This window comes from Gekko japonicus, unplaced genomic scaffold, assembly GCF_001447785.1.
Source record: "Gekko japonicus isolate JY-2015 unplaced genomic scaffold, Gekko_japonicus_V1.1 scaffold3378, whole genome shotgun sequence".
In the NCBI taxonomy this organism is placed as follows: domain Eukaryota; kingdom Metazoa; phylum Chordata; class Lepidosauria; order Squamata; family Gekkonidae; genus Gekko; species Gekko japonicus.
In genome coordinates this window covers 78,026-98,464 of record NW_015170375.1, presented here as the reverse complement: position 1 = coordinate 98,464, position 20,439 = coordinate 78,026, and the positions used below count along the sequence as shown (strand labels likewise).

The following is a 20,439-nucleotide window of genomic DNA, read 5'->3' as shown; positions in this document are numbered from 1 at the left end:
CAGCCTAATTTCCTGTGGCATTTTGTGTATCATGCACCACGTTGCGTGGCCCTTGTATGCTGCTGAGGAGGCAGTTGCAGATTCTGTGGCTCAGTTACCTGCATCTGCCTAGTTGCTTTCTGAGTAACTGTACAGCAGTGTGTCAAATATGTGGCCCGGGGGCCAGATCAGGCCCCCAGAGGGCTTCTCTCAGGCCCGCAGTGGAACTGGCTGTCTTCTGCTTCTTCCAGTTCTGCTGCTGCTGCATCATCATAGGTTTGCAGCTTACAGATACACACCTGAACAGCATACTCAAGATTACAACAGCGCAGACATTTTGACACAGTAATTCAGAGCAAGAAGTGTCAGTTATCAGACACTGTTAAATAAACAAAATATTGCAAGAGTGCTAATGTTTTGAGCATGTTTTAAAGTTAAAAAAAACCCCTTTGTGTATGTGTCGTTTATAAAGTTTATATCTCCGCTACCTGGCATTATTTTATGACACACATGGCCTGGCCCAACAAGGTCTCATTTATGTCAGATCCAGCCCTCATAACAAATGAGTTCGACACCCCTGCTGTAAAGAGTCCCCACATGTTAGAGGGAAGGGCTTTCAGGTTAGAGAGCAATATTCCCAGATGTTAGCCCTGACATTTTTCTATAGAAATTAAGTGCTGCATCTGTTATCTGGGTAAGAGGAAGGGACTTTTGGGATAGTGGCAGGCAGGAGGTACAGGGAAACATAAAGAGTTGAAACATCCCTCTGTGGCCTTTGGCACCCCCTCCTGTAACTCCTCTTATCATAGAATCATAGCATGTTGGAAGGGACCTTGCAGGTCATCTAGTCCAACCCCCTGCACTCTGCAGGAGCATAGCTGAAAGATAGCCCTACATACCTACAACATACCCGAAAGATGGTCCTCCAGCCTCCGCTTGAAAACGTCCAGCAAAGGAGCATCCACCACCTCCCGAGGCAGACTGTTCCACCGCTCAACCACTCTTACAGTTAGGAAGTTTCTGTAAGAGTGGTTGAGCAGGCTCTTGTCTGAGCCTTTGGCAGGTAAGGCATTTAAAAAGGCAAAATAGACTCAGTATCCATAAGGACTAGAAACTTGTAACTGGCAAATCCAGAGAGATGTCCAGATATTGTTAGAGGAGCCAGGCTGTTTGAGACCAAAGGTCTACTTGTTTCCAATTGTGCCCAATTTTGAAGAGACCCACAAGGAGGGTATTCCCCTCCCCTACTCCCCTGGCATTAGAGCATTTGGTACCCCTATTTAGTATTCATGGAATCTTTTGATCAGACATATGCACCGCCATGGTTTGGTCTGTTTCTCCTTTTGAAGCCAAGTAGGACCGTGACCATTGCTATGTCTTGGGGCAGCAGAGTTTTTTCCCTTGGTTTATAACAGCATGGACTTTAAACAAGTGAACATCTGTATTTAAAACCAGTAGCATCGATTTCTGTCTGAAGTTTGTGTGGAATTTGGTGCTTGTGTGTTCTATTAGACTGCAGAGTATTTTCTTGAAGAGGCAGAAGAGGACAACGAGGAGCCTGAAGAACAGGGCCTAGACGATGGCAACAAGGAGACAGATAAAGAATTGGTGGATGAAGAGCAAACAGCCAAGCCGGGGCTCTGCAGGGCTGTTCCTAAACTTTCCTCCACTGAGTCGACGCTGCTGCTTTTCAAGGATAACTCTTCAAAAATGGGGTGACAGTCTCGTTTTTCCCCCCCTTTCACAGACGAAAATGAAATTTTGTACTTTGCATTAAAAGTACTGCATTTATTACAAGCCTTTTTGAGACTTGTTTTTAATGCTGTTTTAATGTGTGGTTTTGATTGTTCATTTTAAACCATTTTTATGTGGTTAAAAATCACGGTTTACCTTGTAAGGATGTCTGGAGTCGTGGCAAATAAATTCTGCAAACTACTAATTACAAAATGATTCGGATTCCTGCAGATCTGTCTTGCTAGAAGAGGTTTGTCCTTCTGGCAGAAGGAGCCTTCCCTTGGTGCAGGACACTCAGACACGCTCGTCTTGAGTTGGGGGGGCTCCTCCTTCAGTCGGAGGAAAGCACTTTCAGTAGTGAAACCAATCTGTGGGATTTGACCCACAACAAGTTGTGATCTTGTAACAAAGTAGATAATGTCAACTGTGCTTTGAGAAACACTATTTTACAATGGTGTCTTTATATTGTTCTGTATGCTGTCATTATTGAACTTTTCTTGCTAACTTTTTCAAACTGTCATCTTATGTTTGGGCTGATTTTGTGTCTTGCAGGTATTCTCTTCCAAGTGAGAAAGCTGAGGTAGACGATGTCATGGGTAAAAGGCCTGACAAGCCAGGTAAACAGTTGCATGTCTGTAGCAGACATTTTCTATTGCAAAAGAGGGTATATTCGCTAGGGATGTCCAATGTCTGTGTTCCCAGAGGTGACTTTCTGAACGCGACCATCTTGGGGCCAGAAGTATATCTCTTTCTCCCCCCTTTATAATGGTTTAAAGTTTGTATCATCTTGCAGTGAGGGGTTCTAAGCCCAGAGTTAACACTGTTCCAAGGGTGTAATTCTCCTTAGGATGGCAGTGACAATCTGTGTCTTACGACTGGGATACATGTTTCCTTATGCATGAAACTGTGGGGTAAGGCCTGTGGGGGCCACTGAGTTTATCTCCAGGCCAACGGTGACATATGAGCCCGAAAATATTCTTCTGGGAGGTCCTGTAAATAAGTTCTCCTTTATTTTCCATATGAAACCGATTTCCATAGTTAAGGTCTAGGAACCAGCTCTTTCCCCTCTGCCCCCTGGTTAAAATAATTTTGCTTTTGGTCTTGACTTCCCCTGTGGGGAAGTGGGGTGAGTCAATGCTGGTTATTTACTAAAATAGGTCTCTAATTTGGAAGGTGCCTCTGGAAGGGGCACCTTGCTGGAGGCTTTAATGGGCATATGGCATTGGCATACTTGCGGGTTTGTGTTAGGGTTGCCAAGTGAAAAAATCGCCGCAGCGAGGGACTCCCGGCTTGCGGATTGAGCGCGTGCGTGCAGTCCGCGCGTGCCGCATGCACGTCACCAGGAAGTGACATGACGACACCGGGCACGCTGGGGGCGGGGCCACGACTGTCCGAGGGAAAACCATAGAGTTTTCCCTCGGATGGTCATGGCCCTGCCCCCAACACGCCCGGCGTTGTCATGTCACTTCCTGGTGACGTGCACGTGGGGGTGGGGTTCCCCCCGGGGCCCGATCCACCGGCGGCGGGGAACAGGCCTCTGGGGCGGAGGTTTCCCCGCCCCTCGGGGGGACTTGGCAAGCCTAGTTTCTGTATATATGTGAGAGTGTGATATTCCACTGGATAGCACTGTGCTGGTCTATATAGCTTCCTTCCAGTCATATTCTAAATTCATTTGGGCTGATTTTGACTTGCAAGGCAATAGCCTTTGAATCGCCGATACATGAGAGGGTGTTTTTTTTTTAAACCACAGAACACCAGTGTCCTATTTTAAAGGGCTGGAACTGAAGGGAAACTAATTCAATCCCTGCTATGCCACGTCGCTAGCTGGGTAGACCTCACTGGGTAGCTCTTGGCCTAACCTTCTGTGAGGCCCATGTATGGCTCTGAATTTCTTGGAATGCATCTGTAGTTTAGCAGACCCACCCCACAGCATAGCCGAATATTCTCCCCCACAAATTCACTTGGCCCGCCACCACCTTTGCCTTCCTTTGGAGGCATGCCAGTTCCAGAAGCGTGTGGCTGTAGTTGAAATCTGTTGTTCCGGTAGTAGAAATTGTCTTATAAAATAATTTGGAAAGAAAGAAAGAAAATAATGTGGTGCGTCATGGTGTGCTAATGGGTGATTTCACTGGACTGAAGTGTTACATACAGTTTGGCTTCGGCTGGGCATGTTTGTAGCATCTAGGCTTTTAGCACACTGTTTCCGTAGCAGCTCCGAGACTGCCCCCCCGTTCATTTCCTTAGTTTTGTTTTATCGACTCTCTCTGTCTCGTCCACCCTCTCCTTCAGAAGACGAAGATTCATTCTTGCTGCCGACCTTGGCCAAAGAGAACAGCCACAACAGCAGCTTTGAGCTAATCAGCTCCATGATCCCCTCCTACCAGCCCTGTAACAAGCAGGCAGCTCGTGGAGGCAGCTTCCTTTCGGCTCTTGGTGTTGTCCGTTCTCCTTCTCCCGGCTTTTTCAAAACCGGCTTTATCAGCTCTGCATCCAAGGTAAGTGTCCTCTCTTCCCCCAGCCTCCCCCATTCTTGGTTCTGATTTGCATTGTGTCAGAACCCACAGCCATAGATGCATTAACATAGTCACTGTTAAGAATAGCAGTTGCCACTTGAACCTAATAAGATATGGGGCATTCGTATGCACCCCCCCACTGCGCTGGCCAATTAGGCACCCTCCCACGCGCGGGCTAGAGCCAGCAAGCGTTACTATGCGAAGCTAGGAATGGGTCGGCTCCCACGGCTGGCCTGGAAGACAGACAACACACATCACCACCTGTACTTCGTTAGAGATAAGCATTTCAGCGCAAAGTGGAGAGAAGAATGTGAAAGCAATTTACACAGACATTGACAGAACATCCCAACCCCCATGGCAGCATAGCTGACACATTAGGGTAAGGCCTGTCTTCCAGTCAACCATTTGTTTATCTAAATGTGTTCTGTTTTGGATTTGCTTAGAGTTCGGGGAAGGCGTCTGAGCCTTCTCTTCCCATAGAGGACTCCCAAGACCTCTACAATGCGACTCCTGAAGAGAAAAGCCCCAATCCGGCTGCTGCCAGGTTTCAGTTCCAATTCTCCCTGGAAGACGACACCCAGAGTCAACTGCTTGATGCAGATGGGTAAGTGGTGGATAACGGTAGCACTTCTGTGCAGGGTAACACTTTCAAAAATACTTGTTAAAGTTTTCAGAGCCTATGGTAAAGGTTCCCTTGCTCGAAAGCCAATCGAGTCCGACTCTAGGGTTGCGGTGCTCATCTCCGTTTCAAAGCCGAAGAGCCAGCGCTGTCCGAAGACGTTTCCGTGGTCATGTGGCCGGCATGACTAAACACCGAGGCGCACGGAACGCTGTTACCTTCCTACCGAAGTGGTACCTATTTATCTACTTGCAATTTCTTGCTTTCGAACTGCTAGGTTGGCAGGCGCTGGAACTAGAGACGGGAGCTCACTCCGTCATGCGGCAACTCGGGTTTCGAACTGCTGAACTACCGACCTTCCACAGCCTGCAGTTCAGCTACCGCAGCTCCTATGGTACCCATAAATAATTACAAAACACGCTCAGTCAGTTCTTCCATGATTTGATTTCTTCCTGAATATCAAAACTGGAAGTTGCTAGTCGACTCAGAGCAACTGAGTGGCTAGGCCTGGTGCTGTTAGCTTTAGCTTTCCAGATCAGCTTCTCTGGGCTGCAGAAACATTCGTGTTCAGATTTCCACTGATGAGCTCTTCCTGATGACTATACAAGGTCAATTAATGATGCCAGTGTTTTCTATCGCCTTTTTTTTTAGACTAGATTTTTAGCTCTGGTTTTAATGATCGTTTTCTGGGGGTGGTTTTAAAATGTGATTTTATGGTGTATGTTTTACTTTGTTAGCCGATTTGGTGGCCCTTGTGAGAGCAAAAAGGCAGGATATACATTTTTGTCAAATAAATAGTACCCAAAACATTTAGCTGTTTTCATATAAGATCAGGCTACTGCCTCTGTGATAGATCTCTGATCTGTAAGCCAGATGTGAAGCTTGCTGATCCTTCAGACTAGAGGGCTGCCAACTGCTTTGAGACTGGATGTGGCCCCTGTAGTAGAAATAAGTTGTAAACAGCCACATCGGCCCTTGCAAAATCCAGAAAAAGAACCAAAATAATTTGTCCGTAATAAAAGGCATTACATGATCGTGCTTCTCTCATTGTGGCCCCAATATTTTTTATCTGGCTCCGGTTTGAACCAAGATGCAGTTTTGGATGTTAAGAAATAAAACATTTTCAAATGGCTCCATATTATATTCCATGCTTTAATATATTGCACGTTTCTTTGGGTTTGTATATATAATCCCTTAGCTTTACCTGAAACATGTTCCATAAATCCCTGTTGCTGGATGATGTCGACTTCACCATGGGCCTTAATCTTTCATTTCTTTGAGGAAAAATATGTTCATCTCCTGGACCACTTTTTGTAGAATAGAATGGCCTTTGAGAACATCGAAGCTGACACAAGTGAATTCGTGTGTATCCTTGCTTTAGACAAAAGGTCTGTGGAGCTGCTCTGAGCAGGTTAGGAGTGCTGTGATGAGGGAAGCCACCCTAAACTATGCTGGAGTACTTGCAGCTTATGACTGTCTACTTCTCAAACCATCTGAATCTCCAGTGAGGCACCAGGACTTTAAAGCAATAAATGGTAGTCATGACGTTTCCCCCCCCCTTCCCCTTTCAGTTTCTTGAACGTTGGTCATCACCGGAATAAATACCAGTCTTCCAAGACTCACCTTCCTTTGGCTAGCATGGATGAGAATGCAATGGATGCTAACATGGATGAACTCTTAAGTCTCTGCTCTGGCCAGTTCGCCTCCCAGAACAAGCCCTCTGCCAATGGCGATAGCAACAACAAGCAGAACATCGAGGAACTGCTCAATCTTTGCTCTGGGAAGTTTGCGTCTCAGGGTGAGTGATGAGTATTAATGCCGACAGCAAAACAGAGCCTGGTCTTTGTGTTGAAGCTGGACTCGAGCACCGTGTTTCCAACAGCTTGGCACAGAATCCTTGCCCCAAGAATATGTTGCACAGCACTCGGCATGCAGACTAAAGGAAGGCGGTTAATGGGCATGTATTTCCATCCAACACATTTAGCTGTGTTGTCTGGAAATGTATGGTCATTTCTTGTTCATTTTTTTTATACCTGGGTGGCTAGAACCAGGGTTGGACCAAGGAGTTTTGGTGCCTTCGGCGGCAAATTAATTTGCTGCCATTGCCTGCTGTCCTCACTTGACCACCATGCACTGTGATGAGGTGGAAAGCTGGTGCCCACCTTTCTTGTCTCTTGCACCACAGGGGAGAGAAGGTGGAAGAGTGCCTACCCCCCCAACAGAGGGAGAAAAGGAAGGAGCAGGCTCCGGCAGGCTGCCTCATGGGGCCAGGGACACACCTTGTGAGGCGGACCCTGATGCTGTGGGCAGGCAGGGCGGTGACAGGACCAATTGGCACCCCTCCACCTCTGGCACTGTAGGCAGGCACCGAGTGGACAGGATGGCCTTGGCTGTAACATATGGAGCTTTTGGGAGGGCCCCACTCCATCAGTCGCCCACTCACTGCATATTGAGATACGAGGAGGAGGAAATGCGGCTGCTTCAGCAGCAGCATTAAAGACTAGGGATATGTGACTGGGTTATCCTGGCATGATTTTTTTAAACAAAACAAAACATGTTTTGAGGTTGAGCTATAGCCTTGCCATTATTATTGTGGCTGCGGCTTTTGCTGACTTATACCTGATACAGTGAGTATAGCTGAAAATGGCTGCCTCCTCTTTGTATCAATGCAAATTCCCTCTGTTATTGGTGTAACTGTACACACACAGAAATGTTGAATGTTTGCCTCTGAAGAATTGCCACAGTGACCCAAGGTCTCTGAATGAGCAGATGCGAGACTACATACAACTTGGGAGCTTTCCTGGTGAAGATCAGCTTCAAAATGGATTTCAGTTAGCCATCTGTCATCACTGTTACTTGCTGAATGTGGTATTCTGTGTGCCGTTTTGACGAGGATTTCTGTCTTTATGTAATCGGCTATACCTTGTCTTTTGTCCTTATTTGTTTCTGCAGTATGTTGAATATAATCCTTATAACACTCTCTTTATCATTGTTTTTGTGTTACACCTCTAGTGTGTGAGTACTTCTGTTTACTGCTGTCATTATCATGGCTGCATAAACTGCCAGAGGAGAGGGAAAGCTGTCTGTCTGTGGTCTCCAGGGTGATCTTTGGCAAGCCCAAGACTGCCTGCGGGCTGCTGACAGCTCATCTATATTCTAATGCCTTCTCAACTCTGGTTCCTTAGATGCTCCCACTCAGACCTCATCAACATCTTCCCAGCTGAAGAAAGAGAGCCGCTCAGATCCCATGGCTGAAGCGCTGGCTCTCTGTTCTGGCTCCTTCCCAACAGACAGGTGAAGTGTGGAAGTTTGAGATGTGCAAATGTTTCTATTCTGTAGAGATTTCCCCACTTGCTTCAGTGGAGTGGGGTCAGATGTGTCTGCCCAAAAGGCTGTGCACTGAGATGAGGGTATGTTTGTGTTTGAGAGATAGACCAACCACTTGCCCAGCAGGGCATGCATGTTGAAGGACAGGCTAGATGATACATTGCAGTGAAGCTTTTAAAAAATCCAGCCATCCTTTATTGCCTCAGATTATAAAAGGTTTTCAGTCATAAGAACATAAGAGAAGCCAGTGTTGGATCAAGCCAATGGCCCATCCAGTCCAACACTCTGTCACACAGTGGCCAAAAATACCAGGTGCCATCAGGAGGTCGATCAAACAGAAGGTCTCTGTCTGCCTAATCCCTAGTAGGTGCTGCTACTTTTCCTGTTATGCATCTTGTGGCTTCGAGAAGATTTTCCGTGACTAGTCTATAGCAGGAAGAAGACACTTGAGTGCTGTGGCACCTGAGATTGTCATGATAGACCAAGTGGCTCTTTAAGGTGCTGTAACACTTCTTGTCCTACAGGCAGTTTTGTGTCCTAGGAAATTAGCTGCGGCACCCTGAACAGCAATTCAGCTACATGCCAAACCTGTTACATTCCAGCTGCTGAGTGAGGTATACTTTAAAAAAAACCACAAATTTATCTTTCCTATAGGGAAGGGGAAGATGAAGAGGAGGAAGAGTTTGGAGACTTCCAGCTTTTAACAGATGACCATGCCTCTGATAGTGAAGATGTGAGTATTGTACACTACGGCAATTTATGGTAGAACTGAGCATCATACACACTTGTGGCTATCTCAGAAATTGTTTCTCTTCCGAAGCACACGGCCATATTCTAGCTTGTTTTCTACTGACCAGATCCAGTCCTCTGATAGTCGGTTTCCAGGGAAAACAGAAATTCTGCACTTAGAGGAGCTTGGTTCCTCAATCAATATACATTATGCGGGTTTTCTGAGCATGCACGTCTTTCTCTTCCTTTGCATACTTTGTTCTGCCTTTACTGGTGACAGAGAAGAGCTTAGCAAGGCACTGAAGTTCTGTGCCAGGGGTAGAAGGGGGCAGCTCCAAGTGCTGGAAAAACAAAAGGAGAAGTGGACAGTGTACTTAGAAACAACACAACCCTCTCAAAGTGAGCCAAATTAGCTGTTAGTGTTAGAACAAGATGGTTCAAGAGTCTCCTGTCCTTGAAGGAGATCATTTAAAGTAGTTGGAGTGTGTCATATGCTATAGTATCATTTTTGTTTCTGGACACCAGCCTTCCCCTTCCTTTTGTTTGTTTGTGTGTGTGTGTTTTTCCCATTCAGACCCAAACCCTTTGGAAACATTAATTCAGCTAGCCATCTCTCATCGGGCATCGATCTCATGCTTTCAAGCATCTCTCTGCGACCATAAAGTCTAGAAACTTACCTTTCTGTTTAAAGCGAGCCTACAGCCCCTTGCAGTGAATTGATGCCTCTCTCTGGCTGTGATCAGAGAGCAACATCTGGGAAGCGTCCCGTAGTAAACGGGTTGCGGCAGGCCATGGACGGACTTTCCCCTGTCTGGTCACTCAAGCAGGCTCTCTCATGCCGTTGGAATGGTCTGATCAGGCCATCTGGATTCTGTGCCGTTGTTTCCCTCCCCCCCCCCCACAATATGCGCATCATCACAAACTCCATAAGGAGCCATCAGTCGATTCCTCATTTAAGCGCATGGGTAACAAACGGCAAAAAAAAGAAAAGACTTACCCGCGGTTGTGTCTGTGATCTCGCAACTACATGTCAAATTCCTCTGGAGGAAATAGCCTCGTTTCCCCTCCACCTCAACTCTGTAGGCTTTTTGTGCTCCTCCAGAATTTACAGTATATGTGCAGCCCTGCAATTGGGATAATTTTGAATGAAAGACAGGCCTGAATGTAAATAAAATAAAAATAAAGATTGCAGGGAGTGATAATGGAGCTGGTAAGATGCCGCAAGGATTTCTGAACCCATGATTTTCTGGACCGATAGGATAAGAAGAGCAAAAGAGATGAGGAGGATAAAGAAGACAGTGAACAGGAGGAAGAGGAGAGTGAAACTGAAGTGGAAGTCGATGATGATGATGATGAAGAGGAGGTGTTGCGACAAAGAGAAGGAGTGACGAAGAAATTGTAAGTCCATCCTAGTCTTGTTGATAAAAACAAAACGCTGTTGTAATTGTGCTCTGTTATCTGAATTTCAATAAATCGGAACAACCCAAAAAAGTTTCTATTGGTTGAATATGAAACATGCTGGCCAAAAAGTTGCCCAGAGGCTCACCTGAAAAAATGAATACTTTTTTTTTCTGTGGCGAGCACGGGGAGTCTGCGCTTCCACTAGAACTTTGTTGTGGCAGACCCTTCCATAGCTCTCCATCTTTGGAATGATGTGAACGTGAAATGCAGGCTGAGAGTCAGTCACGACTGCCGTGGACATGCTGTAGTGTTGCAGCCAGGGCTATTTTGGGGCAGGAACGCACAGGAACGGAGTTCCGGCTGGCTCCCAAGTTGGCCACGCCCAGCAGGGACTCATTAGCATAATAGGCCACACCCAGTGGCAGGAACTCATTAGGATTGGCTACATTAGGGGTGTGTGGCCTAACATGCAAAGGCGTTCCTGCTCCAAAAAAAGCCCAGGGTTTTGACAACAAACAAGGTAAACAGAATAAGAAGCAAAAGGTGGGTGTGGCTGGATAACCACACTTCTGGTAACACGGGGGTGTGGCCTAATATGCTAATGAGATGTGCTGTGTCATGGGTGTGGCCTAATATGCTAATGAGTTCCTGCTGGGCTTTTTCTGCAAAAAAAAGCCCTGGTTGCAGCCATCCCATCTGCAGGACCGTTCTAGTTCAGCAAAGTGTGTTGCTAATGTAGACAGAAAATACAAGGGTTCATTGGTATGTGATGCTTTCGAAATGTAGGCCTGGTTCTGAGGTTGTGGCAAGGTATCTAAAATGAGAACGTAACCCAGAACCTCTAGGTCTGCTGCTGCTTCTCACTGGGAAGCCAGCCAGGTTGGAAACCCTCCCTTGCTCCCGCATGCAGCTTCTGGCACATTGCTCCCTGGACAAGTTTGTGCAGCGAACGACCCTGGCAAGGCCCATCTTGATGGTGCCAGTCTCCGCACAGGGGAGGCAGCATGTCCAAGAGTTTTCTGAGATATGTACCGGTTTTGCACTCCTAGTTCTCCCACCTATCTGGCCAGTTTGGCAGCTTTTGTCAACCAAGTAGACCATGCCTTTCTCTCCTGGCTCTTAATAACACACACCTGTGCTCATCATTCACCTTAGTGTTAAAATGTTTACCCAAGTTTGAAAACAGTAAAGGAATCCTTCCATCATTTAAACGCTTTAATCGTTTGCATCCCTGATCCTAGCCTGAATTACGTCCCAGTGGGGAGGACCAGAAATGCTTAGCCATTGACAGAGCTGTCCAGGCTTTCCAAATAATCTTGATGCACATAACACAAGCTTGTAAAGCCATTTGCCTAATGGGAATAATCATTCTTTCTAGGCAACCGGATAGGAAAGGGTTTGTAATCTAGAGGAGTTCTTGCTTTCAGGCATCAAAATACCGGGAGTGGCTAACCGAAGTATGTTTGAAAGCCAGATGGTAAAAACTTCAGTGATGTCAGATTTATTAGAATGGCTGACATCCTGTTGGCTACTGCCATTTCAAGCAGTAGTGTCTATCAGGGGTCATTTCGTAGAAAAAGAGGTGCAGGAGCTCATTAGCATAACTCATTAGCATAACTTATTTGCATATGCCACATTCCCTGACATCACCGGAAGTGTGTCAGAAGGCAACACCCACCACTCAGGCTGCACTGGACTGTTTTGGATTGCTAGCTATGGGGGGGGGGGATGTGCAGATCGGTCTTCGCAGAGGAGACCTGAATAAAACTTGGTCTTAAAGGTGCCACTGGACTGTTTTGGATCAGGGGGCCCGGGGGGGGGGGGGGTTCTGCAGCTTACCTGGCTGCTTCTTGCTCTAACTGAGGGCTGCTGGGAACAGGGGGTGGTGCTTGTTGCATGTGCCCACCTCCTGGTCTCTTTACTGCCGGAGCTCTGCTCCTGTGCGCTCCTGCAGGAAATGACCCCTGGTGTCTATCAATATAGTATCTGTAACGTCATAATGCCTTGTTGTGTCTGGCATCCCAGTTCCCATGAGATGCTCTAGTTCAGAGGTAGGCAGCCTCCCACCCCACCACGTGAGGTGGACTAGACCCTTTGACCCCTGGTGTCTATCAATATAGTATCTGTAACGTCATAATGCCTTGTTGTGTCTGGCATCCCAGTTCCCATGAGATGCTCTAGTTCAGAGGTAGGCAGCCTCCCACCCCACCACGTGAGGTGGACTAGACCCTTTTGCTTGGCACCGAGGGCCAGATTTCCACGCAAACAGTCAAGGCATTGGCAGCAGTGCTAGGAGCAGCAGTGCAGGAGAAAGCAGCAGGCGTGGCTGTTATGCCTGTTGTCACCTCTCTCACCTGCACAGCAAGCAGCCAAGGCAAACCCTTGAGATGCTGGCAATGCCTGTGAGGTTTGGCTTGCTCCAGCCATGTCTGGCGAAGTACAAACCTTGTCTCCGCGCCCCCCCCCGGGGGGGGCTCTCATTTCCTAACACACCAACACCTTCACAGGTAGATGTTGCAATTTTTTTTCCAGCACTTCGGTCAGAAAGGTTGCCCACCGTACTCTAGTGTGGAGGTTAGAGAGTACGTGCTTTGCGTTGGAGGCTTTGCATTTGATTCTGGCATCTCCAGAGTACAGAGGTTTGCTGGCAGCAGGACAACGAGAGAGCTTGATTTTACCTGAGACCTTGGAGAGCTGGGGTCAGGTCCTGGGGATCCGTCCCTCTAGTGGAGGGGCTTTCCTCTGACAAAAGGAGGCTTCCTGTGATGTGGAATGTGGATTTTTAGGTTACCTCCTTTTGTTACAACGTCTAGGTTAATACAGGAGCAGGGTTTGAAGATGATACAGAAATGGTATTATACACCGGTTAAGCTGAGCTGTATTTCAAAATCAGGCAGTAAAAATTGTTGGAGGAAATGTGGAGAGGTGGGAACGTTCAGTCATATGTGGTGGGATTGTCCTTTGGTAAAGAAATTTTGGGATCAGGTTGGTATAGAAATGTCGGGGATTGTGGGAAGAAGGGTTAGAATATCTAAAGCAATGGCACTTATTAGTTTGGATGGTATAGGGTTAAGGTTAAAAGAGGAATGTAAATGGATAAATTTGATGTTAGTAGCAGCAAGACAAGTGATTGCAAGGAATTGGAAAGAAGCTGAGGAACTGACGATTAATCATTGGAGGGAAAAAATGAATAATATAATAATTTTAGAGTATCTTACAATGAAGATACGTAGAATGAATGGGTTAAAGGTTAAAGACCAAGAGGAGGACTGGTTTAGAAGGATGGCGGGGTATTTGGGAAAGTTTAAAAAATTGGGGGTGATTAGTCAGTTAATAGGAAATTGAGAGGTTAATTTGATTATAAGATTAAGATGGAAGGTTAATAGAGTGATAGAGTTGTACTGAGATTGATTGTGATATAAAACTGTATGGAATTTTATTTATGTCTCTAATGCCTGGAAGTTGCACATGGGTGGTGTTGGTGTTGGACATGTTTTATGAAATAAAAACAATATTAAAACAATATTAAAAAAAAGGAATATTCTGTGAGCCTCTTGTGTCAGGCAAAGGCTTCTTCCACTGGAAGGCAATGCAGCCCCAGTACAGATTCCTTGCCAATCAGGGATCGATGCTGCTGAACGAGGCAGATCTTTAGTCCGTCTCTGCATAGCGTAGCTTGTTAAATCTTACATATTTATGTTTTTTGTCTTACTCCTGTCAGTAAATTGCAGGACTTCATGGAGGACGAGGCTGAGCTGTCAGGAAGCGAAGTAGGAAGTGAGGACGAATACGATGGCGAGGATCTCAACGAGTATGAAGAAGAAGTCATTGACGAGGAGCTCCCCACCCCTGTGGAACTCCAGGACCAAGTCAACAAAATACATATGTCAGTAGCTGCAGATACGCTGATGCAATTTCACGCTCTTAATGAGTGGGCAGTGCCTTTTTCTTTCCGGAGAATGGCCGCCTCATTCTTGAATAAAGACTGATCTAAGCTTCCCTTCCCTTCTGCGGGGACTCTTTTAGGAAGGTGATGCTGGACGAAGACAAGCGGCAGCTCCGCTTGTATCAGGAGAGGTACCTTGCGGATGGAGACCTACACAGCGATGGCCCTGGGCGAGCAAGGAGGTTCCGGTGGAAGAACATAGGTATAGACTGCCTCTCTCTTTGATCTGGTCAGCCTGTGATTCCTCCAAGCTGAACACAGTTCACCAACCGCATAATACAATCTGCCAAATGCTTGATAAGCTCTCTTCTTGCAAAGCTCAAGGCTTACAGAGCCCCTAGTGGACAGGGGTCTTTGATTTCTGGTTTGATTTGCAGAACCTTGGCCATCTTCCAGACACTGGCCAGCATCTTTGTTGAGTCTGTGTATACCAAAATATAGGAGAACTTTTCTGTTGGTGCACTGCACTATTTTGCCAGCAAGCCTTGTGGGAACATTACAAGCAAATACCTTCAAATGATTGAGAGTGCTCACAGGGAGACAGAGACTCTATTTAACCTATGTGGTGGAGTTTTATACTTACGATCAAAGAGTTAGAGATGAAGTAATTGTTCCGTTCCTGGCTCTGGTACCCTGCCATTCAACAGAAGAGCTAGTTGCCCTTTTCCTATGCTGGAAGAAATGTACATATCGCCGAAAGAATGGCTATTTTTGTTCTCTTTTTTTATTGTAGTCATTGGAACTAGGTACTGAAAGTTGAAAGAATACTGTTAACCTGCTTACGATCTGAGAAAGGGTAGATGGGGCCACTGCACTGCCCAATGCAGCTGACCTGGTTTCCTTGTATGTGGCTTCAGAGCAAAGGTTGCTGCTCTAACACCAGGAGGGGCCGTGGTGGCTCAGAGCATCTAAATTGCACATAGAAGACCTCAAGTCCAGTCCCTGACATCTCTACTTACAGCACCTTGGGTACCTACCAGGACAGCTGCCTCTGACCTTGGAGAGCTGCTGCCCAATTGGAGTGGACAATACTGAACTGTAGAAGGACCCAGTGGTCTTGGCTGGTGTAAGGCAGCCGGATGTATGTAGTTGGCCATCCAGAGGCTGCATCAGGCACAGACCCTGCTGAGGTGCCGTCTCTTCCCCCTGTGAGACGGTCATAACTCCATTTTGGAGGCAGAATTTGAACCCCGGCTCTGATCTGTTGACCGCGCAAGGGAAATCTTTCAGAAGATTCTGGGTGGAAATAATTCGTTTTCTGTCCATTGTTCTAGATGATGCTTCTCTGGCGGACATGTTTCACCAAGATGCTGACGATGGAGAGGAGAACGAAGAGCATCTCGACGAAACAGAGGCTAAGTGGAGGAAGGATCGCTTCGAGAGGGACCAGTGGCTCCGCGAACAGGTAGCAGGTTTGATCTTTCCGATGAGCTGCGTCTAAGATTATTTTAATATACTTCCTGCTTTTATCCAAACATAATTGTGAGAGAATTGGAGATGTTCTACCTTGTCACCCTTGATTTGAAGGTTCAGAAAAGGGGTGGTGGTTGTCGTTTTGTATTTTTGCATGTGTGTGTGTCCGTGCCTGTGCCTGGAAGTCATGGTGACCTCTGGCAACTCCTACCGGGTCATGGAGGACATTCAGAGAAGCGGCTTGATAGCCTACCTCTGCCTCCCAGCCCTGGTATCCTTTGGAGGTCTCCCATTCAAATACTTGCCAGGGTCGTCCCTGCTTATCTTCTGAGATCTGACGAGATCAGGCTTGCCTGGGCTATCCAGGTCAGGGCGATGCAGAAAAGTTGGTTGGTTGGTTGGTTTACTACTTAGCATTGTTGATTGGGTGTAAACAAAGGCATCAAAGATAACAAATATTGGTAATAAAAATATTAACTTAAATTTCTTCATGCCAACATTGGCGGTAGACTTTTCAAGTTTTCATTGGGTGGTTATGAATGAAGAAATCTGGAGTTCAGTCCTACACAAACACAAATTGGACTGATGTATATTATCACTTCAAAGAATAATTGGTTAAACAAATGCAGTCAGTGATAGCATGTAGAGAAATTTTGAAAAGCAGCTAACAAGCTTTGTAAGTAGAGTGTAAGTGAACCATGTTAGTATTGTACAACTCATGCTTTTCTTAAAATAATACGTCAGTGGTTTAAAGACTGTTTTGTGCACTTAGCTCTTTAGGGAAAAATAAGTGTACAGCTAAAATATAACATGTGAGCGAGACAGCTAAAATTGTGTGGCTGCTACTGAATAGACATTCATCAGGGTACTGCAGCCAATGTGTGTAATGACCCCCAAGGTGATTTCGCTTTTAAAAAAGCGTTGCATTAGTACAGTGGGTTTCAGTCCAGTTGTTGTTTCTGCTTTTGTATTAGTTTTTCCTGTGATGAAGGTCTTTTTATTTGTAGTCAGAGAGAGGAGAAAAGGAAGAGGAGGATGTTGATGAAGACAGCCAGTTCATGAAACTGGCTAAGAAACTGACTGAAAAATCCCTGCAAAAGAAAGGTCAGTCTGCTTCATACCAAAGTGTTGTTACCAGTGCTTGCAGAACCTTTACTTAGGATGGGCAAATGGGTTTGTAAATCCTAGCCGTGAACCCAAAACTCCATGAATCAGGTTCTGTGCCTGAAATATGCTTTTTACACTTATGACACATCACAGTTTAATCCTAGGCATGTATTCTCAGAAGTAAGTCTCGTTGAGTTCAATAGGACTCCTTCCCTAGTAAATATGCTTGGTATTGCAGCTCTAAATATGTAACCACTGGACAGGTGTCTGTAGTGGCCTGCAGTTCCTGATAGGAAGGCGTGAGAAGATACCTGGTGGTTTTTGGGTTTGGGGCTGTGTGGAAGAAGAGGAGAAAGGGGTGCAGAAGGCAAGGATGGAAAGAGTTGTGTAGACTGAAAATAGGGAAGGGTTCTTATTGAGCTGGCTGTGGTGGTGTTTGTCTTTTATTCCTCCTCTGTGTCAGAACCCACAGCTTACAACGAAGTACACACATTCAGGAACAGTTATACTTTTATTGCAAAGCTATAGATGCAGTAACACAGGCAATGTTAAGAATGGCGGTAACCCATTGAGCATAATAGGATATAGGGCATTCGTATGCAAACCACCACCACCACCCCGGCATGGGCCAATTAGCTACCCTCCCGCGCGCGGGACCAGCTAGGAAACCGTTAGGTGGTGAAAGGTGGGAAGCAGTAGCCTCTCACGGTACATAGGAGACTTCCAGACAATACAACCTCCTCCTGCACATCTGTAGAGATAAGCATTTCAGCACAGGCAGAACAGCAGAGACAGGAATGCAATAGCAATTACCAAGACACAGAACGAACTCCCCAACCCCCATGGCAGCATAGCTGGCACTCTGTTGCTTATTTTCAGATTTGGGAATTGTCTTTGAGACAGGAAACCCATGCACTTAAAAAGAAACACCATATTGTCTTTATTGCCTTGAACTCCTGGATTCAACTCTCATGGGAAATCTCTATACATTTTATAGATCTGTAGCAGGTCACACATTTGCTTCTCTTCCCAAGTAGTGGTCTATAAACTGTGACTTAACCTTTCCTCTTTGGCTGGACCCAGCATGACTCCGTCTGAGGGGTTTGTCTAATTGACTTTCTGGCTCTGCGGAGCCAGCATGGTGTCGTGGTTAAGAGAAGCGGACTGTAATCTGGAGAACTGGGTTTGGTTCTGCAGTCCTGCAAACGAAGCCTGCTGGGTGACCTTGGGCCAGCCACAGTTCTCTTAGAACTCTTTCAGCCCCACCTACCTCACAAGGTGCCTGTTGTGGGGAGAGGAAGGGAAGGCGATTGTAAGCCACTTTGGGACGCCTTACAGTAGAGAAAGGTAAAGGTAAAGGTTCCCTTGCTCGAAAGCCAGTCGAGTCCGACTCTAGGGTTGCGGTGCTCATCTTCGTTTCAAAGCCGAAGAGCCAGCGCTGTCCGAAGACGTTTCCGTGGTCATGTGGCCGGCGTGACTAAACACCAAGGCGCACGGAACGCTGTTACCTTCCCACCGAAGTGGTACCTATTTATCTACTTGCAATTTCTTGCTTTCGAACTGCTAGGTTGGCAGGAGCTGGAACTAGAGACAGGAGCTCACCCTGTCATGCGGCAACCCGGGTCTCGAACTGCTGAACTACTGACCTTCCACAGCCTGCAGTTCAGCGTCTTAACCACTTGAGCCACTGCAGCTCCTACAATAGAGAAAAGTGGGGTATAAAAACCAACTCTTCTCCTCTGCACAACACCACTACAACGCCATCCCAGATTTACAAAGCTTTCTTTCTTTGTTCTCCTCCATCTAGCACCCTCAGTAATAGCAGTACAGGAAACAAAATCGATACCCAGGAATCCATTTGAAACTTTACAGTCTTCCAGCAACCCACAGGTGAGTAGCTCTGTGGCCTAAATTTGAGGATGATTTCCCCCTCCTTCATAGTGTAACCGGATAGATCTCCCCTGCCTCCACCCCCTAAAAATGAATGTGGGCATCATTTTGAGTAATGGATGCTGGAGTGTATGGCAGGTTATTGCCCTTGTCTTTGAACATGTGAGATCAATTGTAGAGCCGTGTGCTTTGCAAGTAGAAGACCCTGGGTGTTCAGTCCCTGGCTTCTTAATGTACAGGACTGGGGGGGAGATCAACTGCTGAATATCACAGAGTTCAACTGCTAATCAGCACTATCTATACTGGGTCGGTCTGACTTCCAGTATCTATGTTTGTAACACATTTCTAATACAGCCAGTTTCTACATACACAGAAGGCATGAAAGACTTTTACTACATACACACAAAGCTGCCTTCAGGCTCTTGGTCTGTAACAGTCAATCTTGTCTTCTCTGACTGCCAGCAGGTCTCCAGGATTTAAGGGAAGGGTCTTCCACATCACCTACTGCCTGGTCCTATTCAGCTGTTCATGCCAGGCATTGAACCTGGGACTTTTTGCATGCAAAGCCGATATTTTAGCACTGAGCTGTGGTCCCTTCCAAAATTAATAGCTTGCCTGAATACACATGAAGCTGCCTTCTACTGAGTCAGACCATCAAGGCCGCTCTTGCCCATTCTTCAGCAGCCTTCCAGCGTCTCAGGATGAAGTATTTCACATCACCTGCGAAAACGGGATATGCCCGGGATCGAACCCAGGATCTTCTGCATACAAAGCAGATGCTCTGCCAACTGGGCCCCAGCCCTGCCTTGATTGTAGAGTGTTTCCCTGTGAGAAAAGTATAATTTGGTTGTTTGGAGTCGTGTTCGGTGTACTAAACCGTGGTGTTTTGTATGGCTTGCAGATATTTTATGTACATTGTACCCAATGCTCCCTCTGAGCTGTGGAGTCTTGTGAGCAAAGATTCTACTTTGTGAGCTCCTGGCATTAAAATTGTGAGCGAGTGATTTGGCCGCTGCATAAATCAGTTTGCTCTGGAGCCCTCCTTCCTGAGCCAAGACGAAAAGGTGTGAGCCGGAGGCTAAAAAACTGTGAGCTAGCTCACACTAACTCAGCTTTGAGGGAACAATGATTGTACCTATGTGCCCCCCTCTTTACAGCTAAAGAATGGATCGCTGCTGAATAGGCCTAAAGCCGTCCTTCAGAAACTGTCAGCGATGTCGGACCTCAACCCAAATGCCCCCCGGAACTCACGCAATTTCATCTTCCAGACACTTTCCCCTGAGAAGAGCAAGGAGGCAAGGGAGACGTCCAAGCCCCAGGTAGGTCTCTGCTAAGGGATGTTTGTGTGGGGGAGGGTCAGTTACTCTGCTGTACCTAGGGCAGAATTGTCTGGGGCAGAGTTTGCACCCACGACTCACCAGCAGATTGAGACAGCTGTGATCTTCAGCTAAGGTGCAGCATCTTTGCCATACCATTGAAAAAAACAGCTTAGGTGCACTTGGAGGGAGCGTGTCTGTTCCAAAGCTTTGAAGGGTCGGGCTGTGCACATGCTTGTGTATAGATGCAAAGTCTAGACCACTGCTTAGAGTTGTGATTGAGTCACAGCACTGCAGGAATTCCTACACGTGATATCAAATACCCACATTAAAGGATCTTGGGTACCAATACCAGGAAAGGCTTCTGCCTGAAACTTAGGGCACATGAACCCCAGGGATGTTGCTTTATATCTTTTGCATTTTTCTGGCATGTCTGCAGCAATCCTGTTTTGGAAACTCCTCTTC

General features: G+C 46.5%; 1 protein-coding gene across 1 annotated transcript in view; it reads left to right on the top strand.

Moving 5' to 3' along the window:
• The window catches only part of CLSPN (claspin), a 38,745-nt gene that overhangs the window by 17,548 nt on the left and 758 nt on the right, over window positions 1-20,439 (top strand). Inside the window, exons 12-25 of the mRNA XM_015418244.1 lie at window positions 1,492-1,694; window positions 2,266-2,330; window positions 4,003-4,208; window positions 4,670-4,830; window positions 6,417-6,643; window positions 8,031-8,139; window positions 8,827-8,897; window positions 10,197-10,299; window positions 14,024-14,188; window positions 14,329-14,450; window positions 15,523-15,653; window positions 16,669-16,765; window positions 18,576-18,658; window positions 19,816-19,977. Of these exons, the coding sequence (XP_015273730.1) occupies window positions 1,492-1,694; window positions 2,266-2,330; window positions 4,003-4,208; window positions 4,670-4,830; window positions 6,417-6,643; window positions 8,031-8,139; window positions 8,827-8,897; window positions 10,197-10,299; window positions 14,024-14,188; window positions 14,329-14,450; window positions 15,523-15,653; window positions 16,669-16,765; window positions 18,576-18,658; window positions 19,816-19,977 (1,905 nt within the window). The remainder of the gene's footprint in view (window positions 1-1,491; window positions 1,695-2,265; window positions 2,331-4,002; window positions 4,209-4,669; window positions 4,831-6,416; window positions 6,644-8,030; window positions 8,140-8,826; window positions 8,898-10,196; window positions 10,300-14,023; window positions 14,189-14,328; window positions 14,451-15,522; window positions 15,654-16,668; window positions 16,766-18,575; window positions 18,659-19,815; window positions 19,978-20,439) is intronic.